Source organism: Hylobates moloch, unplaced genomic scaffold, assembly GCF_009828535.3.
Source record: "Hylobates moloch isolate HMO894 unplaced genomic scaffold, HMol_V3 SCAFFOLD_9, whole genome shotgun sequence".
NCBI classification, from domain to species: Eukaryota; Metazoa; Chordata; class Mammalia; order Primates; family Hylobatidae; genus Hylobates; species Hylobates moloch.
In genome coordinates this window covers 121523385-121549805 of record NW_026652284.1, presented here as the reverse complement: position 1 = coordinate 121549805, position 26421 = coordinate 121523385, and the positions used below count along the sequence as shown (strand labels likewise).

Here is a 26421-nt window from a genome sequence, read left to right as displayed (position 1 = left end):
GGTCACGGGGTATGTTGCAGTGAGGCCTGCGGTGAGCAGTCGTTAATGCTAATTCTGGTGTGAACGGGGTGTCTGTTACTGTGTGTCAGACGACCCCAAAACGGCAGCTAAGATAATGGCCTGCTGTTGACCATGCCAGGCTCATTAGCGGCTCTTCTGGTCCCCGTGGTAACAGCTGGGTCACACCTGTGGCTGCGTTTGCCAGGAGAACCAAGGTGCCCTCAGCACACGCTCGGGCCTCCTGTCTCCATACGGTCCCTCCCTTTCTGGTCCAGTCTGAGCTGCTCCATACAGTGGCTCCGAGAGGGCCACGGCGGAGGCTGCGGGAGCATCACTTCTGCAAGTCCAGACCAGCCCAGACTGGGGACGGGGGAGCACACAGAACACTCCGCCTCTTGCTGCGCTGGCAGTCACATCACAGACCATTCGTGGTCTGGGAGGCATGGAAATGCTTTACAGATAGCAACCGACTTGGGCTGGGCTCTCCTCCTGGATGGGACTTTCCTGTCACCGCTCTTAGAAAGAGCAGCCGGCCAGCAGTTCCCATGGGAAATACACTCCTGGCCTGGAGGGCCCAGCAGACGCCCTCGTCAGCCCCCGTCTCATTTCCGGAACAGGCCCCCTCGAATTCAACCACCTGGCAAGCCTACAACGCCGGGGTCAAGATGGGCTGCTGGGGCCTGGTCATTTATGCCGCCACTGGTGCTATTTGTTCAGGTAAGAGCTCCCCAAGTCAGGTCAGCACTCGCAAACCAGAAAACTCTCAGCGATTAGAAATGCGGGCGAGAGAATCCTGCACCTTAGAAGCTGGGGCCATCAGTCGCACTGACTTCTGGGTCCCTCAGAACAGGGCCGCCCCTTGGGGAGAAGCATCCACATTCCCATTTGCTCATTTTAGGGAAAAGGCCGCTGTGGCTGTGGGCTGGCACCAGGAGCAGTGTGGTTCTGAGACCCCTCTGGGGCCTGTCCTGCTTGTGTGGTCCCATGATGCTGTCCCACGTCAATGGCGCCTCCAGACACGCTGTCCCTGGCCCCAGCACTGGAGGCCTGGCGATCAGAGAGGTGGAGGGGCAGGGCCCAGGCACGTTTCACACTGAGGGATGGGGCCGGGCGGCAGGCTTCCGTCCTGCAGCGAGGCTCACCAGGAACCAGGGGTAATTGGCTCAGGGGTCTCTGAGCCGAGTGCGAATCGGGCTGGCCCGCCTGGACTCTGAACATGGGGAAGGCCAGCTTCATTTCGGCCTGAGCTGGATGTGAGGATGGCCGAAGTAAAGGCCTCTTGGTCAGCGGCAGCTGGCGCATTGGTAAACGGCGTTGCCACCACTTGAACAGAGGAATTCTTAGCAGAGTGCTTTCCCAGAGGAGGTGCCGTCTGAGCCACTGCATCAGGAAGGGTGAGGGAAGAACAGAGCGGTGCCCATGAGAAAAACCAGCAAAAATGCACGTTCCCGAGGCAGGACTGTCCACTGCTGCCCACATCAGGAGAAGAAACCATCCTGGGTGTATGGCCAGAGAAGGCCACTGAGTGGGCCCAGATTGGCCTGGCAGGGCAGGGGGCCTGTGGGAGCTGCAGGAAGGGCGGGGTTATGGGGTCTGGGACAAGGAGGGCCAACTTCTGTCTGTGGTGCTGGAGCCACTGGGCATCCCAGTGGACCCGTGAGCTACAAACACGTGCCGGAGGCCTATGCCAGCTGTGCCTGCCTGAGCGGGTCTGGGTTCAGCTGGAAGGAGTGGAGGTCAGGGGGACGTGGGGGGGCGAGGGGAGGGATGGTGGAGGGAGCCTGACAGGAGCCAGCCACCTGCCCACCGTCCTTGTCCCTGTGCCCCTCTCTGCAGCCCTGTTACAGAAGTACTTGGACAACTATGACCTGAGCGTCAGGGTGATCTACGTGCTGGGGACGCTGGGCTTCTCCGTGGGCACAGCCGTGATGGCCATGTTTCCCAATGTCTACGTCGCTATGGTCACCATCAGCACCATGGGCATCGTCTCCATGAGCATCTCCTACTGCCCATACGCCCTGCTGGGCCAGTACCACGACATCAAGCAGGTGCGTCCACCGTAGCCCTGAGAGCTGCGCTCCAGCCTCCTGAGCGCCTTCTCTCCACACAGAGCAGAGCCCTGTGCTTCCCCGGGGGGGAAGTTCATGACACAAATGGCCCTCCTCCCTCTCCGGTTCTGAGATGGCCCCTTCCAAAGCCCACAGAGCCACCACCTGTCCCTAGTCGGTCCCTGGCCACAAAGGGTCTTCTCCTTCAGCTGCCCCCACCCCCCAGCACCTCCCAGAGGCTTCTGGAGGCAAAAGCACTGTCCCTGCCCCTTTGGGCCCCTCAGGCCCAGTCACGTTTCCCCAAGGGGGATGCTCCAGCCCAGCCTTGTCCACTTGGATGGGAGGAAAGCCACCCAGGTATGCCTAGACTTCCTGGTGGCCACATTTAGAAAATGAAAAGGCCAGTGAAAGCCATTTTCATAGCATATTTTATTTAACCCGGTGTATCTAAAACATTATTTCAACATGTACTCTACATGAAAAAAGTCATCGAGATACCTTACACTCTTGCTAATCGTCAAAATGGTGTGTATGTTACATCAGAGCACATCACAGATGAGACGAGCTTTATCTCAAATGCTCAGTAGCCACAGCACAGGCAGACTCTTGGCTCTTTCTGGACTTTATGCAGCTGAAACATCTGGCTTCCACTCAGTGCTTGCTGGCAGCAGCACGGCCAGCCTTTTCATGTCACAGTGTGTGGCCGGATGCAGCCTGCTTCGTGAGCCTTTGGGTGCTTCCAGGTTGGGGCCGTCACAGGTAGCACTGCAGGAACGTCCCTTGCCACAAACACCTCCAGTTGTGTCCGTGCTCTTGGTTGACAGTCTCCTTGGAGTAGATGTGGTGTGTGTGGTTTGAGGTAGGGGTTCAAGACTTTTATTTTTTCCCCTACATAAGGGTGTCTGCCCAGGTCATGACCCAGCGCTGCTTCCCGCCCCTCTGTGCAGTGCCGCCTTTGCCATAAAGTGGGCTTCCGTGTAAGCATGTGTTTCCGCTCTCTTCTCTTCCGCTAGTCTGTCTATTCTTGGACAAATATCAACTGTCTCAAACTAGCTTTATAATAAGTCCTGAAAACTGGTAGTAGAAATCCCCCAACTTTGTTCTCCTTCAAGATTGTCTTGGCTATTCTTAATCATTTATTTGTCATCTAAATGTTAGATTCAGCTTCTGGGCTTTTAAAATTAAGAACAAATTACATGAGTCAATTTGGGGAGAGTGAATGACTTTGTAGTACGGAACTTCCTAAGTGTGACATACCCTTCTATTATCAATCCTCAGTGCATCAGCGTGACATACCCTTCTATTATTAATCCTCAGTGCATCAGTGTGACATACCCTTCTATTATCAATCCTCAGTGCATCAGTGTGACATACCCTTCTATTATTAATCCTCGGCACATCTGGAGATTCTTTGGGCCATCTACTTACACAGCCACGTCATCTGTGTCTAATGAGCTCTATTTTCTCCTTCCTGATCCTTCGTACGTGTTACTTATTTTCCTTGCCTTCTTGGAATGGCTGGAACCTCCAATACTAAATACATAGAAGTGGTGTTTGCTCTTTCAAACTCAACAAGGGAGTATTTAATATCTTACTAGAAAGTATGATGCTTTTTTTTTTTTTTTTTTTTGAGAGACAGAGTCTCGATCTGTCGTCACTCAGGCTGTAGCGCAGTGGTGCGATCTCGGCTCACTGCAACCTCTGCCTCCTAGCTACTCAGCCTCCTGAGTAGCTGGAATTACAGGCGCCTGCCACCACACCTGGCTAATTTTTGTATTTTTGGTAGAGACGAAGTTTCACCATGTTGGCCAGGCTGGTCTCAAACTCCTGACCTCAGGTGATCCACCCGTCTCGGCCTCCCAAGGTGCTGGGATTACAGGGGTAATCCCAGTGGAAGCCACTGCACCGAGCCCAGAGTATGATGCTTTAATTTGTGTTTTTCTGAGAATGTGTCCATTTCATCTGCACTTTCAAAATTATTAGCATTAAATTGTTCTCTTATGATCTAATGTGATGGAACCTATAGTGATAACACCTTTTTCCTCCCGTATTAGTTATCTGAGACTTTATTGATTTTATTTGTGTTTCAAAGACCTTTGGCATCCCAGTCCTCCCTGCCACGTGTCCGCGTGCTTGTGCGTTCATTGCTGCCCTTTGCTGTCCCCTGCCTTCCGTTACGTCTTGGTTTAATTTGCTGTTGCTCATTTCTTACTCTGATTTCCAGCCTAATATTTGCATTTAAGGTCAGTTTCCCTCTACACATACCTTTGGCTGCACCATGCAGGTTTTAATGTTGTGTTTTCTTTTAAAAGATTTTTATAATTTTCATTGTGATTTCTATTTTGAACCATGAATTATTTAGAAGGACATTGATGAATTTCTGACATTTGGGCTTTTTCCAGTTGTCCTGTTGTTACCGATTTCCAGTGTGACTCCTTAATGGCAAGAGAACATACCCCATGTGATTGCAGCCTTATAGTTAGCTGAGGCTTCCTTTGTGGCCCAGCACGTCACGCGTGTTGGTAAATGTTCCATGTACGCTTGGAAAGAATGTGGGTCCTGCACCTAGTGCCCCGTCTCTGTCAGTGAGGTCAGCCTTGCCATTGCTTAGCTCTTCTCTTACTGCTTTTGTCTATTTTATGAAAGGTATATTACGGTCTCTCACTGTGATTATGGTACACACATTTAGAGCTGCTTTGTTTTTTAGCTTCTTAGTGGACTGACCTTTTTTTCACTATCTCTAGGAAAAAGCCTTTGCGGAGATGCTGTCTAATAGTAATATATGTACAGCAGCTTTCTTTTGTATCTTTGTGCAAGAAACACAAGTGAAACTGCTCACTCTTTCCGTGGGTCCAGCCTTTGTTGCACGTGGCCACCTGCAGTTATACTTTGGGAGGCATCAACCTGGGCTCTCCTGCTGGAGACCACCAGGGCGAGGGGGAGCCCGCCTGGTGGAGCCTGGCCCTGCCACCTCTCCTTGAGACTGGAAGCCAGGTTCCTGGGAAGCCCGCATCCCGATCGGATTGACAGAGTTGCTTCCACGCCTGCCCTCTCCTTGAGCTAGAACTTCCCACCTCTCCCGCCTGCACAGTGCTGGGCAGGAGCTGGGGGTTGAGGGTACTCAGGCAGGAGTGGTTGCCAAGAGACTCGGTGGAAGACAGGTCATGTTTCCCGGCTTCTGGGTTAATACTCACAGTTTTGAAGCGCTGGTGGCGGCTACCTTCTCCAGCCACTCACCACCTCGTGTCTCCTCTCTTGCAGTACGTCCACCACAGCCCCGGGAACTCCAAGCGAGGGTTTGGCATAGATTGCGCCATCCTGTCCTGCCAAGTGTACATCTCACAGATCCTGGTGGCCTCTGCCCTCGGGGGCGTGGTCGACGCCGTGGGGACTGTCCGCGTCATCCCCATGGTGGCCTCTGTGGGCTCTTTCCTGGGCTTCTTGACGGCCACATTCCTGGTGATCTATCCCGATGTATCAGAGGAGGCCAAGGAGGAGCAGAAAGGCCTGTCTTCCCAGTTGGCCGGTGAAGGCGGGGCCGGCGGGAACAGCGAAAAGCCCACCGTGCTGAAGCTCACGCGGAAGGAGGGCCTGCAGGGACCGGTGGAGACGGAGTCCGTGGTCTGAGCCGCACTCCCGTTTATACACATCCTACTGGGTGGGCGGGCGGGCGGGCGGGCGGGTGGCGGGGCCAGGCCACGGGCGGGAGCAGAGACACCGCGGAGCCCTGCAGATGCTGTGGCCGACCCGGCAGTGCGGGCCAGAGCCCCTCCGCCCCCATAGCCACAAGTAGTCTAGGGTAGGTTTGAGCTACTAGGCAAATACCACACTAACCACTTTTTCGATAATTAAAAAAATCATTTGAAATATTTTTTTAATTGAAAAATATCTTTTAATTTCAGCTCTTTTATTCTGAAGGTATATTATTCTGCATGTTTTAAAACTATATAAAACATTTGTATAGACAATAAGCAATTTAGAAAAAATAAGATTTTGCATTTCTAAAATTATAATTGAAAACAAAATCTGACATTCTCTGCTATGTCTTATCTGAATGCTTCAGATAATGGTAGTGTAGTCAGTGACTAAAATATTTTTATCAAATTTCCTCTCTGTAGACGCCTGCAGGTATTGACGTCTGTCAGATCTCGTCACATTGGCTGGTGCTGCAGCTGTTGGAGAGTATTTTTCTTTATGATTATTTTAGAAAAAAAATTTTCTTTTCCACAATGTGGTTTTCTTAGAAGAACAACGTATCTTCTCTTCCTCAGCGAGTTTGACACATTGTGCCCAGGGCAGTCCTTGGGCAGTGGCCGCACACCAAAGCTGGGAGGAGGCTGGTCCGGGGGGCCTGGGCGGAAGACAGTGATTTGCAGGGGCGGCTCCCAGACACCCTGCCCAGGGATGGGCTGGGCACCACCTGGGGGCGGAGCGTGAGCTCCAGACGAGCTCCTGCGTGCGCGTGTGTGTCTGCGCCCACCCACGTGACCCTGCTCGTCCCGTCTGAAGGACTCTCCTAGGAGGCCAGGTTGCCCCTCCAGACCCCTCCCAACGTCAGGGGGAAGGAAACGTTGACTTTCACTGCACTTTGATTCGTCTCTAAACCATTTGCTGGGGATTCCTGAGAGCAGAGCTCCCGGCGGGCCCTGCCTCCCAAGTCCCGCCGCAAGGCTACCTCGGGTGTGTGGATGTGCGAGGGCCTCCCCTGCTTGCGAAGGGGACATGCGTGCTGGAACCTGTCGGAACTCCATGCCTTCCTCGCATGCTCACCTGCTCGACGCTGGAGTCAGGACAGGTGCAAGGGGAAGCATACATCTGGGACAGCTAAGGCCCATGTCACCGGAGGGCTCTGCACAGTCGTTCTGGTTTCAGCGAATAAGCAAAACTCGGGCAAGTACTGCAGCTATTTGGAAATGTTTTCCAAACCACAGTCTCTTTAGAACTAAGCCGTTTCTGCTCTTCTGATGTGAAACGGTCGGTGTAAGCTTACTGAGATCAGGAGACAGGGAGGCCCCACACATCACACAGATAAAGTCAGACAATTGTAATACTTTTGCTGCCTCAAGTTGTTTTTTAAATAAAGAACTTTGAAATGCATGAGAACCATGCTGCAATATGATCATTCTAGAGCAAATATATATACACACATATATATATTTCAAGATGAAACTAAAGCAGTTTTTAAATAAATTACTTGAATTTTCTGTGTATTTAAAGGAACGACTGTTTAACGTACTTGATGGGCCTCTGGTCTTGCCGTGTCTCCTGCCACTGGTGGCACTTCGTAGATTGTGTGTTTGTGTCCGGGTGGCAGTTGGGTACCTGCTCACGCACGGTGCGTCTGCCAGGCCACGGTGTCCCAGGATCGCGGAGGACTGACTTCAAGACTTCAAGAACATTTTCTGGATGTGTGGAAACTTGAGAATGGCCTTGTGAATCTCGTGCTTGGACAGGGCAAGTCCGACTACTGAAAGTGCCGCCAGCTTTGCTGCGAGCCCTCCGGCCAGCGGGAGTCCCGTGGGCTGGGCACTTTGGCCCTTCTCTGGGGGACAGCACCCCTGGCCTCCTCACCTCAGCCGAGCGTCCGTGGCAGCTCACTCTATGCAACTTGATCCTCTAGTGGCTTTAAGACTGTAGATCCCCTCTCTGAGACCTGGCTGTACTTGTCAGGATCTCGAGGCGCAGTCCCCGTCTTAGCCGGTTTCTCCGGCTTCTCGTCCTGACGACTGTAAAACAGATGGAGGCAAGAGAGCAGCAGATATGGGATGGCAGTGGCCTGACCCGAATCAAGATCCGACCCAAACCACACCAAACATGGGTTCATCTGGGGGCCACCCCTTGCCCAAGGCTTCCCACCCTCATCTGAAGGCCCAGGGGCCGGATCCAGGACTCACCAAAGCCGATTCCTCACCAGCTGGGAGTGCAGAAGTCTCAGGGCCTGGCTGCGACTTGATTTTTAGGAGGAAGAGGGGCTTCACAACCCCCCTGTGAACAGTGTGTTAACCCTTGAGATCCCAGCCTCGACTAATCTGAAGTAAGGACAACAAAGGCCATTCAGTGCCCTCCACGTGGCCTTGCCACAGTCACTGTCTATGAACGTGCCGGACACCAGTGCCAGCCAGGGACAGGCGTGACTGCTGTGTGCTCCTCGGTGACAGGAGTCGGTGGCTGCACACTTTGTAGACTCGTCAAGCTATCAGCACTTCAGGTGTTTGCAAGCAAAGCCCTTCTTAGTGTGCAGGTCAGTGTGTGGACCCCAAATGAGGGGACCACGGGGGCTGGGATCCAGGGTCAGTAGAGTCGGTTTCTGGAGCTGCCTTCCTGGGAGGCAGGTGCCGGTGACCAGGGCTCTTGCGGTGCGTGTGGGCCCAGCCTGACCACAGCGAGGACCAGGTCGTCACATCTTTAGCCTCAACCCTTCCCTTGCACTGAGATTATTTCCAGATTGCACTCACTTGAAACTGTCCGTGTCGTCACCTTGTGTCTTAAGGGAAGCCGAGAAGAAGGGCAGGTGGGCAGGCTGTCTTGTCTGCAAAGCATCATTGCGCCCGCAGCTTGCGTTGGTCAGGCTGCAGCTCAGGTGTCTGTGGCTTCTAACCTTGTACCTCAGATAGATGCAGTACCAAGGCGGGGCTGGAGACACTGGTCAGTGTCAAAGGGGAGGCACTCTGGCTGGCAGCCTTGCCCGAGAGGACGAGGAGGCCGTGCCAGCGCCCGCTGGGGAAGCTGGCCAGCCATCCAGTGCTGAGGATGCAGCTGGAGTTGGGCTCATGGCACCCTTGGGGTGTGGGCTGTGCAGGCTGGTGGCCCGGGTGCCTCTGCACGCTGACTGGAGTGTCAGGCAGGGTGTGTCGGTTGGTCGCGTCTTGTGTAATGTGCACAGACCAGTTACCGAATGAGGATAACGTTGGTCTCATTTGTGGTGGTTTTGTTCCCTATACAAGTCAGCTAAGTAAAGACTTTTAACGAGCTTCCCCTTCACACATGGCAGAAGTTTCCAGGTGCAGGAATGCGAGCTGGTGGGAAGGGGCAGAGGTCGTGAGCTGTCAGCTGGGCCGGCCTGCCTGTGCCCCCTTTCCTGGGTCTGTCGGCAGACTGGCATCATGACGTTCCCTGGTGGCTGAAGAGCTAGCTTTGGAGTGTTGTTTTTCTCACTCTCAGGCAGGGGCCTTAGCTGGAATCATCCGACCTACCACTGATCAGGCCAGCGCTGTGTGCTGCCTCTTGGACACCTACCCTTGAAAGCCTCAGGCCCCTGGGAGAAGCACTCTGTCCAGTCCTGTCCCCGGGGGGAGGCACGGCCACTGAGCCCTCCTCAGATGGTTAGTGGCTTCCAACAGCCCTCAGGAGTGTTTATTGAAGGCCCCAGGTGTGGAGAACTTGGTCTGTGACCACCTAGAACCCCAGAGCTGAACAGGAAGCCGTCCTGGCGGCAACAAGAGGGGTGGGGCTGCAGGCCGCCCTTGGCGTTCCCACCGCTGGGGCGGTGATGTTCGGGTGACATGTTTGAAAAATACTCTCAAAGATACCAGCTGTTCCCTTCTATGGCTAATGGTTTGTGCAGCCACCAGCGATGGTGGCCGCTATTAGAGACCAGGTTTGTAAAACACCAAATATTGCTGTCCACACTAGACATTCACCGGCTTCAGAAAAGATGGACACCTTTTTCCACGCTGTTTCGCTTCTTAACTTTGGTCCAGCTTTAGCCACCACACAGCGTGCGAGGGACTGCTGCTGTGGAGTCAGTCTCGTTTGTCCCTCCGCCTCCCACCAGCATGCGCTGCTTCTGAGAGACACCAGCTCCCTGCCTCCAAGTCTGGTGCCACAGGCCTGTCGTGAGGGACCCCCGCTTCCGAGAGCTCCTGGGGGGGGGCTCTGCCTTTCACCACCTGGGAGAGGTGTCAGTTCAGTTCCGAGTTGAACAAGGCCTGTGCACACAGCATGTTGGGGACCCAGCCTAAAGTTCTTGTCACCTCCTCATGCAAAGCCAGCCATCACTTTCCGGCCAGAGCCCCCAAACCTCAAGGTGGCCCCTTGGCCAGCCCCTCCTTGGGTCCTCCAGGAGGACTGAGCACCCCTCCCAGCACCATCCCTTGCCCTCCACAGGGCTGCCAGGGGCACGTCGCTCTGTGCCGTGGACTGAGACCATCTCCTGGTGACAGAGTGACCCGTTTGTTGGAAACGCCTCGTTGCCAGAGAAACTCCCCAGGCATCTCGGAACGAAACTATTTAGTTCCATTGTGAACTGGCCACAGGACAGCTTTTTATCAACTTATTAAGTTGGAGCACTATAATAGCTCTTGCTGATTTAGCAATGGTGTTAAGTGTGTGTTAAACACATAATGTTACGTTTTATGAGGAGGAGGTCGTAAGGAAGTGTCGTGTCGCTCATGACTCTTTTCTATTAGTTGGGTAACAGTGGCCTCATGTTTGTGTCTGTGTGTACACAGAGCCCTTGGGTTCTGCTCTGTTTCTTTGCCAGGTGAATGTTTGTGGCATGCGCTGCTGTCCGCGCCCCTCTGTCCTGCACAGGGTTCGGCTGTGCAGCGCCCTGATTTCCTCCATGCACAGAGAACCTCCTTGCGTCTGTTTCTCTGTTCCTCTGTGGCTGACTCAATAAACTTTTCCCTCTGACATGATGATGTGGGTGTGTCTGTCACTTTCCTGTGGCCTCCTGCCCTCTGCCTTCCTGGAGCCCAGTGGGTCTAGTGGGCTGTCTGAGGCCTGCGGAGGGGAGCCGGGCCCAAGTACGAGAGCATTTGTTTCCAGAGGCCCGCCAGCTCGCAAATCTGGGGCCTGTCCCTGGAACCCACGCACAGGCCCGCTCAGGCGGGGTTGAGGCCTGGGCCTTCTGCAGGCCTGTTCTGGTGGAACCGGGGTGGGGCCGGCGGTCTACCTCTGCTGAAGGGTTCCTGACTGTCCCTGGAGCCAGTGTCTTAAGGAGGCAGCCTGCTTGCTGTTGCTGCCAGCAGGAGTGGCCACGCCGGGCTGAGGACGGGGTGGCCCGGTGTGTGCACCTGGTTTTGACGCCCCAGGGGACATACAGGATCCTGGGGCAGCTGGAAGAGTGCTCCATTGACCTTCGTACAGGCAGAGTGAGTCATCTCTGTCCTCTGGCACCCCACTGAGGGCTGTGACTGGCAGTTGGCAGTGAAGGAAATGAAAGGGAGGGGACTTGCCCCAGGTTACCCAGCTGCTGGTGTTTGAATCCGGAAGCGAGTTATCTTCAATGGCTCTTCTGATTTGTGGGGTGTGGAAGGGGTCCCAGCAGGGCCGGGGTGTGGGGTAGAAGGGATCTGCTCAGACTAGGGAGAAAGGGACGAGGGACTTTGATAGTTGGGGGGTGTCACCACGGGGCTACTGGATGGGACCTGCGCAGTTGGGGGCCCACGGAAGCCAGGAGCCTCCGGACCTGGGGACAAGTCCCGGCTGGGCCACTCTGGCGCTGTTACCTGGGCGCCCTGCTGCAAAACGCAGGTTGATCGCCCTGTGGTGGGGACTAAAGGGATGGTCGCGGTCCTTCGGCCAGACGGGAGTGGGGCGGAGAGCCAGGGCCACCCAGACTCTGCACCCAAGACCCCATTTGCCCTCCCAGACCCCGTTTGCTCTCTGGGACCTTGCCCGGGACCCTGCCCGGCGCCCTGGCTGACGCGAGCCTGCGGCGTCCCCTGTCGTCCTCCCGGTGTACGCGGCCCCGCCCTGTCCCGCCCCGCCGTCCCTGGCAGGGAGGGGCTTGGAAGCCTCCGCCCACCACCACACGCCCGGCGCCCCCAGACTCGGGTCTGGGCTCTGGGAACACAGGTAGAGGCCCAGGGCGCTGAGGGCGGCGGGACCCAAAATCCAGGCGCTTCCCCCCAAGATGGAGGAGGCAGCGAGCGAGAACAGCTTCCTGCAGGGGACGCCCGGCCACCGCGCCACAGTCCCACCGCGGCCACAGAGATGCTCCCCGCCCCAGGACAGGCCTGAAGCAGTGGAAGCCCGAGACGCTGGGAGCCCCGCACCCCGGTGGCCGCCCAGGGCCCGGTGCCTGTGGGCGGGGAGGTGGAATCGGCACCCCACGATGACCCCCGCCCCCGGGTGGTGGGCGGCCCTGACGGGCGGGGCAGGGGCCAGGGTCGTGTGTTCCCCTGCCCCCCCCCCCACCACTGTCTCACCTGGCGCGCAGGTGCCTGGGCCACCTGAGCGAGCACCAGACCTGCACCCCGCCAACGCTCCCCCGAGCGACCAGGCTAGGAGGGGACACCCGGCGCTGCACCCCTTTCCTGGCCTTTCCCCAGGATGCTCACCAAGGATGATCTCTGCGTGCCCAGCGGCCATCACGGGGCAAGAAGAAGTAGCCAAGACAGAATCAGTGCCGCAGGCCTCCCATCCCACAGTCTTTGTTCGTTTCTTTTTGAGAGGGAGTCTCACTTTGTCGCCCAGGCTGGAGTGCAATGGTGCGACCTCAGCTCACTGCAACCTCTGCCTCCCAGGTTCAAGCGATTCTCCCGCCTCAGCCTCCCGAGTAGCTGGGATAATTGACACCCGCACCCGGCTAATGTTTGTACTTTTAGTAGAGGTGCGGTTTCACCACGTTGGCCAGGCTGGTCTCGAACTCCTGACTCAAGTGATCTGCCCGCCTTGGTCTCCCAAAGTGCTGGGATTACAAGCGTGAGCCACCGCACCCGACCCGATTTCACATCTTTGTCTCCACACTACTGTTAATTTTTTTTAAACGAAATTTGAACCACTATGCAGAGTTTTGCAACCTACATTTTTTGTTGTTTAGCAAAATATCTTCAACTTTCCTTGTTCCTGCATGTAGACCTACTGCATTCTTTAATAGCTGTTAGCATTCCAGGGTATAACTTCTTTTTTTTTTTTCTTTGAGACAGGGTCTCCCTCTGTTGCCCAGGCTGGAGTGCCCAAGGTTGATCGTGGCTCACTGAAGCACCCTGGGCTCTGGCCATCTTCCCGCCTCAGCCAATTGAGTAGCTGGGACTGAAGGTGCACACCGCCATGCCCTGCTTTTTTTTTTTTTTTTTTTTTTTTTTTTTTTTTTTTTTGGTAGAAATAGGTTTCTCTATGTTGCCTGGGCTGGTCTCAAACTCCTGGGCTCAAGCGGTCCTCCTGCCTCGCTCGGCCTCTCAAAGTTCTGGGATTACAGGTATGAGCCACTGTGCCCGGCCTTCTTTGTCCATTTTTAAATTGAGCTGTTCATCTTGTTATTGACTTGTAAAAACTCTATATATTTTGGATAAAAGTTCTTTATCAGATATAGTATTGCAAATATTTTCTTTTTTCCTTAACGATGTATTTTGATAAAGTCCAATTTATCCATTTTTTCTTTAGTGTTTGTTAGCTTTTTTGTTTGCTCTCTCTAGAAAAATCTTTGCACCAAGGTGGCAAAGATGTGCTTGTTTCTAGAGCTTCTAGCTTTACATTTAGGTGGGTGAGCCACCTTGAGTTAAATTATGTGTAGTGAGGTAAGTGTTGAGCTGCTTCCCTTTTCCATACATTTATCCAGTCGTTGCAGCACCATTTGCTGAACAGACTTTCGTTACTGAATTGTCTTGGAATTTTTGTTTTTGTATAGTCAACTGACTTTATGCTTGTGCATCTAGACCCTACATTGTGTTCCACTGATTTAATTACCTATATTTATGTCAAATCCTACCCTGTTTTAATTATTATAGTTTTTCAGTAAAGCATAAAGGTATATGAGTCCTCTAGCTTGAGCCATCCCACCTGGCTTGATCTTCTTTTTGAAGGTTATCTTAAATATTCTACTTGGCATTTCCATATATGTTATAATCAAATTCTCAATTTCTTTTTTAAAAATTACGTTAGCATTTTGATTGGGATTAAATTGAATCTATCAGATCAATTTGGAGATAACTAACATCTTTATAATATTTAATCTCCCAGTCCATGAAAATGGTATATCTTTTATTTCGGTCTTTAACATTTTCTCTCAGCAATTTTTTTGAGTTTTCAGTCTTTTACATCATTCATTAAATTAATTTCTATTGAATGTGTTTTTTTATGCTACTGTATTTTAAAAGTTTACAAGTTTTTTGCTGTTAGAATATAGTAATGCAATGATTGTATATTGACCTTGTATCCAGTACCTTATAGAAAAAACTAGAAAAATATTCGTTTTTAAAATAGATTCTTTAGGATTTATATAAATGGTCTTGCTGTCTTCTAATAAAGATGGTTTTGCCTCTTCCAGTACAATCATCTTTTTTTCCCCTTCAGTGTTCTGCTGAACCAGTACAATCTTTATGCCCTTTTTTTCCCCCCATTGCCCTGGCTAGAATCTCTAGTACGATGTTAATAGGAAGGGGGAAGTGAATATCCCTGCCTTGTTCCCATTCTTGGGGAAAAGCAATTAGTCTTTCACCATTAAGTATGATGCTTGCTGTGGGTTTCTCGTAAATGCTCTTTATCAATTTGAGGACGTTCCCTTTTTCTGCATCTGTTGAGATGATCATTACGGCTTTTCTCCATTGCTCCACTGATAATGTTAAGTTACATTGATTGATTTTGAATGTTAAATCCACCTTGCATTTTGCAACCCCACTTGGTCATGATAAATTAACCTTTAAAAATATTGCTGGATTCGATCTGCTAATATTTTAAGAATGTTGCATCTGTGGTGGTTTTTTTGTTTTATTTTTTGTTTTTTTTGTTTGTTTGTTTTTGAGACGGAGTTTCGCTCTTGTTGCCCAGGCTGGAGTGCAATGGCGTGATCTTAGCTCACCGCAACTTCTGACTCCCAGGTTCAAGCAATTCTCCTGCCTCAGCCTCCCGAGTAGCTGGGATTACAGGCATGCGCCACCAGGCTGGGCTAATTTTTTTTGTATTTTTAGTAGAGACAGGGCTTCTCCATGTTGGTCAGGCTGGTCTCAAACTCCTGACCTCAGGTGATCCGCCCGCCTCGGCCTCCCAAAGTGCTGGGATTACAGGCGTGAGCCACCATGCCCAGCCCTTTTGTTGTTGTTGTTTAATTTAGGTTTTTGAGGAACAGGTGGTGTTTGGTTACATGGATAAGTTCCTTGGTGGTGATTTGAGATTTTTGTGTACCATCACCCGAGCAGTGTACACTGAACCCAATGTGTAATCTTTCATCCCTTGCCCCTTTCTCACCCTTCCCCTCTGGAGTACCCAAAGTCCATTGTATCATCATTCTTATGCCTTTGCATCCTCGTAGCTTAGCTCCCCATATCAGTGAGAACATATGATGTTTTCCATCACTTAGAATAATGGTCTCCAATTCCATCCAGGTTGCTGTGGATATCATTATTTCATTCCTTTTTATGGCTGAGTAGTATTCCATGATGTAAATACACCACATTTTCTTTATCCAGTCACTGATTGGTGGGTATTTGGGCTAGTTCTGTATTTTTGCAATTGCGAATTGTGCCGCTATAAATATGCACGTGCAAGTGACTTCTTCATATCATGACTTATTTTCCTCTGGGTAGATCCCAAGGAATTTTGCATCTATGTTTCTGATGGAAATTGATCTATAATTTTATTTTCCTGTAAGATCTTTGTCAACTATAGGTTCATGCTGGTCTCCTAAAATGAGTTTGGAAAGGTTCTCTCCTATTCTTCTGAAAGGGTTTCCGTAAATTCTATTATGCCATACTTAAGAGTTTGTTAGAATTAACTAGTGAAAGCAGTGAGCCTAGAGATCTTGTCTTTCTGGGAGATTTCTTCTTTCTGGGAGATTTTTTTACTACAAACCAATTTCCTTTATAGACTTAAGACTCCTCAGATTTTATTCCTCCTTGTGTTGGTTTCATAAAGTTATTTTTAAGAAAGTTGCATATTTTAAACTAGTTATTCATAATATCCTTGTGACGTATGTAAGATTTGTATCTCACTTCATTCCTGATACTGGAATGAAATTCGTACATGTGTGTGTTTTTCTTGATCAGTCTTGATAGGGGTTATCAATTAGAGAAACAACTTTTGGCTTTGCTGGTTGTCTCCCCTTTCATTGAGTTTTGGTCTTTATTATTACCTTCCTGTACTTATTTCATTTAAACATGCTTTTATTTTTCTACATTCTTATGATTAAAATTTAGATAGCTGATTTGAAACCTTTCTGCGAATAGAGGCATTTAAAGTTATAATTGTTCTCCTTAGCTACATCTCATACATTTTGGTTTTTAATTTTGTTTAAAAATGAAGAGAGAGCAGCTCCCTGTGTTGCCCAGGCTGGTCTCGAACTCCTGGGCTCAAGGGATCCTCCTGCCTTGGCCTCCCAAAGTGCTAGGATTATAGGCATGCACCACCATGCCCAGCCTGCATCCCATACGTTTGGATATATTGTGTTTTCACTATCATTCAGTTCAGAATATTTTCTAATTTCCTTTGTGTTTCTTCTTTGACTGATTGGGTTATTTTGAAGTGTGTTGTTTAATTTCCCAACATAATTTTAATTTTGAGATTTTTCAGCATATTATCACTGTTGATATCCCATTCCATTTCTGTGTGGTCAGAGAACATGGTCCATAATATTTAAATCTTCAAATTCATTTTATAGCCCAGCATGTGATCCAGCTTGATGAAGGTTTCATGTGCACGGGACAAGAATGGATATTCTGCTGTTGTTGGCTGTAGTGTTCTATGTCAGGTCAGGCCGGTTGATGGTGTTGTTAAATCTATATCCTTGCTAATTTTTTCTTTTTCTATCATTTTCTGAGTGTTAAAATCTCTATGATTGTAGATTTTGTCTATTTTCTCCTATAGTCCTACCATGCTTGCTTCATATCTCTTAAATCTCTATTATCAGTTAATTCATCTTCTTGATGAATTGACCTTATTATTATGCTTTCCCTGTTTTTCTTGTAGTGTACCATGAAGTATGTTTTGTCTGATAGTAATATAACCATACCAGCTTTTTAATACTTACTGTTGGCATAGTAAAATTTTTTCTTTGTCTTTGTTTTCAGACGGGGTCTCATTCTGTCACCCAGGCTGAGTGCAGTGACATGATCACAGTTCACTGCAGCATTGACCTCCCAGGCTCAAGCGATCCTCCCACCTCAGCCCCGTGAGTAGCTGGGCCTACAGGTCCGCACCACCACATCCAGCTAATTTTCTAATGTTTTTATAGAGATGGGGGTCTCACTGTGTTGCCCAGGCTGGTCCCGAATTCCTGGGCTCAAGTGATCCTCCTGCCTCAGCTTCCCAAAGTGCTAGGATTATAGGTGTGAGCCACCACATCCAGCCTAAAACTTTTTTCATGCTTCTACTCTTATCTCATTTGTGTTTTTATATTTAAAGTGAGTCACTTGTAGACAACTTATAGTTGGGTTTCCTTTTAGATCTAGTTTGACAACCTCTGCCTTTTAATTGGAGTGTTGCATCCCTTTACACTGAACATAATTATCAGTATGGTTAGGTTGAAGTCTACCATCTTGCTACTTATTTTCTACTTGTCACATCTGGCTTTTTATTCCTCTGTCACTGCTTTCCTGTCTTGTAAATCTTTTTAAATATTTCATTTTGTAGCCATCCCTGTGGGGGTGTCAGTGATGCTCGGGCTCCACTAACTGCACCATTGTCCTACTCCATCTCCTTTGAGCCTCCTGTCAACCTCCGCACACACGGCCTCAGCCCCTGGCCCTGGATGACCACCATTAGACCCAGCAGAACCGCAGCAGTGGTTTGCTGGCCCAGCACCTAGAGCCGCAGAATACGCTCCCTTGACCCTCAGGGAAAGATGCAGTGCTAGTGAGACTTGCTCTCCTCCACCACCAAAGTAAGGTGAGTTTACCCCTCCCTCGTCCCAGGATCCTCCCTGAATGGGCCAGGGGCTGCTGCTAACACATCTCAGGACCGCCAGCCTCAGCCCCGCTCCCAGCACTTTGTTAAAGGTGAGAGCACTAGTGGAAAGAAAGGCTGCACATTAGGGCAAGAGCAGCTTCTGAGGGCCTCCTGAAGCCCAGCCCTGCCTTCTTGGCAGTGAGGTATGCCCCCAACCTCCACTTCGCTCTTAGTACTGGGGCCAAAGTATCCTGGGTGTAAAATGGGGATGATCCTCTCCATGCCACGGGGTCCTGAGGATCATACACAACAGTGCCCCTAAAGCGCCTGGCACAGCACCTGACCGGAGCACACAGGCAACAAACAGGAGCTGGAAGAGTTACCTGTGGCTGCCAGAACCAACACCACAAACCAGGCGTGGCACTAGGGGGTCATGCACCCGACATTTATTTTCTCACCGTTCAGGAGGCCAGAAGTCTGAGGGCTCTGGGGGAAGAAGCCTCCTGGCCTCTTCCAGCTCCCCATGGCTCCAGGCTCCTGGGCTTGTGGCTGCATCGCTCCTGCCTCTGCCTCTGTCTTCACGTGGCCTGTCCCCATGTGTCTTTTCCTCCCCTCCTTAGGACATCTGTCATTGGATTTAGGGCCCACCCAGAATCCAGGAGGGGCTCATCTTCAGATCCTTAACAACACCTACAAAGACCCTTTATCTAAATAAGGTCAGATCCACAGGTCCCGGGGGTTAGGATATGGACATATGTTTTTGAGGGTGCCATTCAACCCGCAACAGGAGCCATCACATTCTCATTTCTCCTTCCTTAATGTTTTCACGGGCCCAGCACACAGGCCAGGATGGAGCATTCTTTGAGGTGTTCCTGGGAGCCCAGCAACAGACCGGGTGTTCAGTGTGCCCCTGTTTGTTGGTCTCCATGTGGGCCCTGCAAGAAGGAACCACCCCCGTTTTACGGGGGGGTTCAGGGCTTGTGGCCAGATCTGCAGCTAGGCCTGGATCAGGCTCCCGTCCAGCTCCAGGGCAGATAACTGCAGAGCTCTCCGGAGTCCTGTGCACGCCTCGGCTCACACTGCAGCTCAGCAGCAGCAACACGGGTGACAGAAACCAGCTCTGTGTCTGTGAGCCTCTGTCTCACCTGCCGGGGAATGGCGCAGTATTGCTCCAAGACACGCAAACAGCTGCGGGCAGCAGAGACAGTGAGGCAATCCTGCCGCACTCTCCAACCATGCCCTCCTCGGCCACGCGGAGAAAGCACGCCTTCATCTGTGCAAGGAATCCTCAAGACGCAGACAAAATTCATGCGCTGTTAATTCAGATGTTACAGCCACATCCAATGCTAAGCGCTGTTCTTTGAAAACAGCTGAGGTAGACACAGCTTCCAAGAACAAATCATAGCAAGGTGACTGTCTACAGCCTCTGCATCAGTGATGGGGACTTGGGGTGAGCTTATGGTTGGCGTTGTGAACAGTGCCAGCTCCCTAAAGCAAGCTTTCTTTTCTGTTGTTTGAAATGCGGCAGGAGAACTGAAATCCTATTAAAATATACTGGTTTCCGGTTCAAGAGAAATACTTTTTTGCACCAATTTAATTCAGATTTCTAAAGCCGAGGCAGGGACGGCATCACAGTCTGTTGAATGAATTCCAGCTCAGTTGGGGCCTTGCCATGACAAATCATTCCTAATGGAATCTCTCCAAAGCACAGGGGAAAAATCGAAGGCATCAAAGTGCCCTTTCCATTTCAGTAAACTCCACTGGCCACGATGCTGTTTGCATAACACAGAATAAACATGGAACCCAGGCCTGCCCAGCACCTTTCCTCCCTGGTTAGCACCTCTGTTCACCTGTTTTCTCTTTTATATGAGTGACCGTTTCCTAAAACGCAATCACTGTCAAGTAAGATCTTGGAAATTATCACCATGGAGAAAAGACCTGAAGAGTCTGCATTAAAATAACGTGACCGGTGCCTGGAATGAGGAAGGAGCACGTTCAGAATGGTCCTGGGTCATTTTCAAGACCTTCCCCCAGTCACTGTCGGATGAAGTAAGGAGCTGGACATCGGTGTTTATTAAACCAGATTTATTCTCCACAAGCTGAAGATACCTGAGGTTGCATGAGGACTGGCATTAAATAATTTATAAATGTATTTCTGACAGACTTTTATCATAAGGATGCATGTGTTTACAAAAGCAAAATCCAAGCTCTCCACAGCTAGAAAGTGGGAAGGTGCCCCACTGCAAGCACAGCCTTGGGGGAGGATGAGGCCACATAGTTCTGCTCCGCCCACATTCTCAGAACGCCCCAAGAAGTTAGTGGCTACGCAAAGCCAAGCCTTGGGGGAAAACGGTCCTTGGTGTGCACTCTCCAAAATGCAGACCCAACGAGAGGCCGGGCCCGCCTTTGCATCTGGAGGCACTGCAGAGCTGCTGAAAGCGGCCCATCCCAGGAGCCTGGCAAACACCCCCCAGAGACCCTCAGGATGAGCCAGCTCTGGGGCTGTGTCTTGAGAAGCTGGGGCTCCGTGGCCCAGCTTGTGGATGGGTGTCCAGGGGGCAGGCCCCATGCCCTCAGCACGTGCTGACACGCTCCCTCCAGCTCCAACAACCACACCAGAACCTTCCATAGAACATTTAAGTAATGAAATCTCAACATTACAGTAAAAAGGTGCAAAGGGTCTCTTTTGCAAATATTTATGTACAGCTAAGATGTTGTTGAGTGAGTTCAGTAAAGCATCCTGCGCGTACACATACGCAGCGTGCACAGATTCAGGGGAAATTGAGCAGCACACTGGAAAACGAGATTATACATGATGCTATTTTACTTTTGATCCCATGTAGTTTCCTGAGCATGATATTTTGGATGGAACTCTTTCTGGTCTGTGATCTTTGGTAGAAAAAAGGTCTCTAGGATTATTATAAAAATTTTGCATCTATTGAAAAGGGAAAAAGACAGCTTGCCTCAGCTGGCCCAACCCCTGTCCCAAACACCTGATCACAGGGGGGTGGTCCCCTCCACCTGGGTAGGCCCTGTCCACCTTCTCAGATGGGAGAGAGACCACAGTGGTTACCTGAACCACCCTCCTCACAGGCCTCGCTGGAGACCTCGGGGCTCCCGGCTCACTGTCATGTGCCCAGCCCAGTGTTCATCGGTGATTCATAAGGACTGGGTGAGTGAATGAATGAAGTAAGGAAAGGTACAACCAGAGACGTGAGGGCCGCGGGTCACCTGTGACTCGGCCAAGCTGGGGGCTCCAGTGCCAGCCCCTGGTTGTGGATTCCAGAACTTTCTAGGCAACACACAAAGTAACCTCCCAGCAGAGGTTATCACCAACAAGATGCAGCTGCCTGCCTGAGACACACCCCAACAGGAAACACCCTTGGTGCAGTTTAACCAGGGGGCCCGAAGGCCTGAGAGAAGGTGCGTAGCCATGGGTCTCGCAGCTGGCCACACGGTAAGTGGGCTCCACACTGAGCCTGGGCTGCCCTGCCCCGCCACCCCTCCAGGCTTCTGCTCCTGGCGGACTCTAGGGGGCAGCTAGTCCCCACACATAGGGCACAGTTCCACTTGGCAGGCTCCGCCATGTTTATTCCCCTTTCCAAATGGCAACCTTCCCTTCCTCCCTGCCCGACCCGCTCAGCACGTATCTGTCCTCAGCTGAGCATAGCGTCCTCACGGTGTCCATGTGCGCCACCAGCTCCTTCTCCACGGTCTTCCTCTCAGCATCAATCACGTAGATTTTCCCCTTCGGTGTTCCCTGCCACAGCCCTCGGCTGCCCACCCAGACCTGCCAGGGAGAAACGGGAGGGGTCAGCAGGGAAAGAAGTCCCTCCCAGGAGTGCCAGGGCTTTGCCTGGCTACCCAGAGTTGACGCGTGTGCCTCCAAATCTCTGTCCTTCCTGGACAGGGCCTCTGCCCCCTGAGGGTCAGGGCCACCTGGCAGGTGCAGAGGACCCTTCTCAGGCTTAGAACCGAATGGCCAAGGGGCCTCTAGGGAAGAAGACTGCATTGCATGCTGGAAAGGTGCTGGGGGTGCGTCTTAAGTGTTCTCACCAAACAGCCACCTGTGTGAGGTGACAGATACGGTAATTAGCTTGTGATTATTTCACAATGTATATTGAAATATCACCTTGTATACCTTATATATAATTTTTATTTGTCAATTATATCCCAATTAAGTTATGGGGGAAAACACTAAACGAATTCTGCCCCACCTCCGCCGTGTCTCAGACTTGCTCGGGGCCTGGAAGTCCAGCTTTCCTTCCAATTTCTCCCTTTTCGGATGAGACTGTCTAACCTCTGCCTGGCCCAGCCTTGTATTTTGGGAAGAGACAGACTGTTTCTAGCTGCGCAGGTTCACAGTGCAAGAGGGGTTGGTTCTGCCCCAGGTGGGACCCGCGCACAGTTCAACCACATCGGAGGGCACCAGCTTCACTTGGAGACTTGGGGCTCAGAACTGATGCTGGAATGGGCCAGGACTTCGGGGGATGTAGTGATGGAGGGAGTGTATTTTGCATGTGGGACAGACGTGGATTTAGGGGGCCAGAGGGCAGACTGTAATGGGTTGAACAGTGTCCCCCCAAATCCATATCCTCCCTGAACCTCAGAATGTGAGCTTCTTTGGAAATAGAGTCTGTAGACAGATCAGATGTGCTCACACTGGTTAATCCAGTACAACCGGCATCCCCATAAGAGACACACACAGGGAGAGAGAATGCCATGTGGCGCAGGCACAGATTCGAGTGCCACGTCCACAGCCAGGGCACGCCAAGGACGGCGGCCACATGAACGGGTGGTGGAGAAAAGGGCCTGGAGTGCACGCTCCCCCCGAGCCCCCGAGGGAAGCAGCTCTGCTGACACCTTGGTTTTGGACCTCCTGCCTCGAGAATTGTGAGAAAATTAAGTTCTGTCATTTGAAGCCATCCAGTTTGGGGGAATGCACTGCGGAGTGCTTGGACCACACCATGAAACCAGCACATGGTGACCTGTGGGCCCGTTGGCGCCAAACCTGCACCTGCCTGTTAGGAGGGAAGCCCTGAGAGGCGAAGGCAGGAGGGCACGAGGGCGTGCGGCTGGCTCTCGGGAGCATGGGGCCGAGGCCAGGGCAAGCGAGACCTGGCGGGGATGCTGGGGATGGCGGGCCCTCCACCCTACCTGCTTCTTCACCCGGATCATGCAGTTGATCTCAGAGCAGTCCTCGAGGGACACCCTCTGCGGGGGCTGGGCCAGGTCCTTCAGGCTCCAGATGTAAACCTCGCTGCATCCTGCACAGGCCGCCCACAGCTGCTCCTCCTGAAACACAGGGCACGGTGTGGGCTATGGGCCCCGGGCCACGTGCGTGCTGGGCCCACAGCCCCTGCTGGGATACCTCGGGAAGGAGCTGGAAAGCCAGGAAGGAGGTACTGGTGTCTTTGAAGTTCTCCTCAATCTTCATTTCTTGACGGAGGAATCCATTCGTTGTCATGACCATGATGCTGTTACCTGTGCCTGCAGAAGGAAGGAGCTAGGATGGGGCCAGGCAGTGCCATTGGCAACATAAGATGCCAGCACCAGAGCTGGCCTCACTGCTCTTTCCAGCGTGGTGAAGGGGGGATCACCATGTGCCACATGGCGCCTGAGGCGTGCACGGGTGAGGTCTACTGGGAAAAAATGCAAGACAGAAACCTGGGTCTTTAAGAAGAAATGAGGCTCACCAGAAAAGGTAAATAGATGGGCAATTTCTTCATTTGTCTTAACTTTCTTGAAAGATCACTGACTGCTTAAGCAAAAATTTTAAAGAATATATTATTGGGATTACCACAATTGATACCGTGGTAAGCTTCTTACCCTATCCATGAAGCAGTATCATAGTTAGTTAAGGAGGAGGGTGATCAGTTAAGGTTGCATATTGCAATTCTTAGAGCAACCACTGAAAAATAAAACAAAAACATAATGCTTAAAAACAGTAAAGAAGATTAAATTGAACATAAAAATATTCAATACAAAAGAGGGCAAGAAAGGAAGAACAGAACAAATAACAGATGAGGGGAAGAAGGACAACCGTTGGCTTGCACCCAGCCACGTCGCTACCGGCCCTGAAAGTGAGCGGAACAGTGGGCAGGGGCCTGCACGGGCACTGTTCCAGGGGAGGTGTCAGTGGGCACCGGGCACACAACAGAGTGCTCAGCACCATCAGCTGTGAGGGAGCCACAAATCCAAACCACAAGACACCACTTCACTCCCGCTGGGATGGTGTCAGTAAAAACAGGTGAGAACCAGTTTGGGTGAGGATAGGAAGAAACGAAGCCTGAGACTGCGGGTGGGGTGGAAGCTGCTGCCGCCACTTCAGAAAACAGTCTGACAGTTTTTCACACAGTTAAGCAGAGTGAAGCCAGTGCCCACTTGGGGCAGGGGAAGGATGAGTAAGTTGTTCCATATGCACACAATGGAATATTACCCTGCAAGAAGGAAGGAGCTATTGATACTCTCACAACGTCAGCAATGAATACTATAAACATCCTACTGACTGAATAAAGCCAGATACAGAAGGCCTAATGTACAGTCCATTTCTAGAAAGTTCTGTAAAAACCAAATTCAGAGTGACAGAACTAAGAGCACTTGTTTCCCCTGAATGGGGGCACGGCCTGGAAAGGGGCACAGACGCTTTCAGCTGTGATGGAAACGCTGCATATCTTGACTTGTTTCATGGTTATGTAGTTTAGATGTTTGTCAAAACACAACAATCTGAACACTTTTTGATGAGCTTTACTATATGTGAAACACGCTTCCATTACAAAAAAAGAAAACGTATTCCCAGCTGTCACTCATGTAATCTGGCACATGTCGAGGAAGACCTCAAAGTGCAGGCAACTTCCGTGCTCCGGGGCATCCAGAAATGCAGACACAGCCGCCAGGCAAGGCACCTGCTCCTCCCATCGCCCCCTGGCAAAATCCCCACTCTGGGTCCACGGAGAGTCCCAGGCTGCAGCTCTGTGCCAAGTGGCCGAGGGGAACAGGGCACAGGCTCGCCAGCTGCCCCCACGTGTGGAGACGTGACGCACCCAGAGGCCTCCCAGGAGGAGCAGCCATGACTCCGGGGGACACCTGGGCCAGCTTCAACCCCAGAGCAGGGCACAGCGAAAGCCAAGGTGAGGGGCAGCAGAGCAGTGGTGCGTCCAGGAAAGACAGGCGTCCCGTCAGCCACTGGGTAGAAAAGCAGAGGGAGACCTGGGGAGCCCCCAGGAGCAGCAATGCAGGTGGAGTAAAGGTTGCTGCGACCACAGAAAGGGAACCCGAGTTTAAAATAAAGACTGGAAAGGCATGAAGCAAAGGAAAGAGGCTTTCTGCTCTCATTCAGCATCCTTCTCCCAGAGCAGGGAGGTAGGGTGCCCGCTCTGATGGCAGGGGCCGGACTTACAGCACCACAGGCGGCCGCCGTGCAGTCTGATGGACGTGAGGCCGCTGCTCGGCAGCTGGAAGCGGCTGGTCACCTGCAGCGTGCTCACATTCCACGCCAGCACCGTGCCGTCCATGCTGCACGAGTACACCTCGCTGGGGACACAAAACACACACACACACCTTTAACTTGGGCCCTTGAAAACACTGTGCACATTTTAACCCAGGAGAGAACCAGGTCACCATGAGAGAAAATGTGCTCAACACGGATAACCTGCAAACATGATAATATGCAAACATAACATGCAAACACGATAACATGCAAACATGATAATATGCAAACATAACATGCAAACACGATAACATGCAAACATGATAATATGCAAACATAACCTGCAAACATGATAATAACCTGCAAACATGCTATGAATGCGGCCACAGCCAGGCTTGGCTCAAATGTGACTGGGCAGAAAAAGGCGGATTTCTCAGGATGCCCACCTCTCCCACCACCGCGGGCCGCAGGCTCAATGAGGTGTTGTCATAGAGCCACGACATGACCATTAACTGAAATGGAACCTCATCAGTGGGCCCCGTTCACACAAGGGACCAGGGAGCCAGCACGTTCCTCAGAGCTCTCGGTTGACACGGGCTGGCTGCAGGTGCAGGTGGCTATGGGTGAGGCGGGGCTCGAGCCTGCACCCTGCGCCACCCCTGCACCTCCTGAGCCAGCTTTGCTTCCAGACTAGCACCTCTCTACTCACCCCAACAGGGCCTGACACAGGTGCCCCCGACACTGAGTCGGGGGAAAAGGAGTGGGGAGTGTAGCCCCTCACCCAGGGCTGGGGCTGCCTGGACCAAGTGGGCAGCCTTGAGCACCTTCCCCACCACGGGCCTCTGCTCGAGAAGACCCCACCTCCTCCTCCCGTCTCCCTGGATGCCCACTGTGTCCAGTGCTGCTCCCACCGTGGGACACAGCAGCAAACAGGCAGCCCAAGGCCAACACTGAGCACTCAGGCGATTCCCAGGCGAGTCCAGGCTTCTGACACCATGGCTGGTGCTCCTCTAGGAGGCCGTGCCCTCTCGGGGCTGCCCCATGCCACCGTGCCCACAGCAAGCTCAGCAGGAAGGCCGGGTGTGGCGCCTTCATCACCACGCTTGGCCCGCGTTGGTGTCATGGGTTCTCCACACCCGTGAGCAGAAGCGGACCAAGGACACCACCCAGCTTTCCTCG

The 26421-nt window shown here is 51.7% G+C and overlaps 2 protein-coding genes and 1 pseudogene across 11 annotated transcripts in view; 2 read left to right on the top strand and 1 right to left on the bottom strand.

Annotated features, from left to right (window-relative positions):
- SLC45A4 (solute carrier family 45 member 4) overlaps positions 1 to 10682 on the top strand; it is a 97009-nt gene extending 86327 nt beyond the window's left edge. The window contains exons 6-9 of one of the 2 annotated variants that reach the window (XM_032760560.2): positions 618 to 717; positions 1837 to 2048; positions 5310 to 5669; positions 6167 to 10682. In XM_032760560.2, the coding sequence (XP_032616451.1) occupies positions 618 to 717; positions 1837 to 2048; positions 5310 to 5669; positions 6167 to 6292 (798 nt within the window). In that variant the 3' untranslated portion in view covers positions 6293 to 10682. Of the gene's footprint in view, positions 1 to 617; positions 718 to 1836; positions 2049 to 5309 lie in introns of both variants that reach the window. The other variant, XM_058444042.1, reaches the window with a different exon arrangement.
- LOC131384213 (uncharacterized) lies at positions 9622 to 10292 on the top strand (annotated as a pseudogene).
- An 8247-nt stretch (positions 10683 to 18929) lies between the features above and the next one.
- DENND3 (DENN domain containing 3) overlaps positions 18930 to 26421 on the bottom strand; it is a 69151-nt gene continuing 61659 nt past the window's right edge. For 6 of the 9 annotated variants that reach the window (XM_032760552.2, XM_032760555.2, XM_058443846.1 and 3 more), the window contains 3 exons: positions 25213 to 25346; positions 23185 to 23303; positions 21625 to 23108 (listed from right to left, as the gene is read on the bottom strand). In XM_032760552.2, the coding sequence (XP_032616443.1) occupies positions 22716 to 23108; positions 23185 to 23303; positions 25213 to 25346 (646 nt within the window). In that variant the 3' untranslated portion in view covers positions 21625 to 22715. Of the gene's footprint in view, positions 21604 to 21624; positions 23109 to 23184; positions 23725 to 25212; positions 25347 to 26421 lie in introns of those variants that run through there. The other 3 variants (XM_032760553.2, XM_058443847.1, XM_032760557.2) reach the window with 3 other exon arrangements.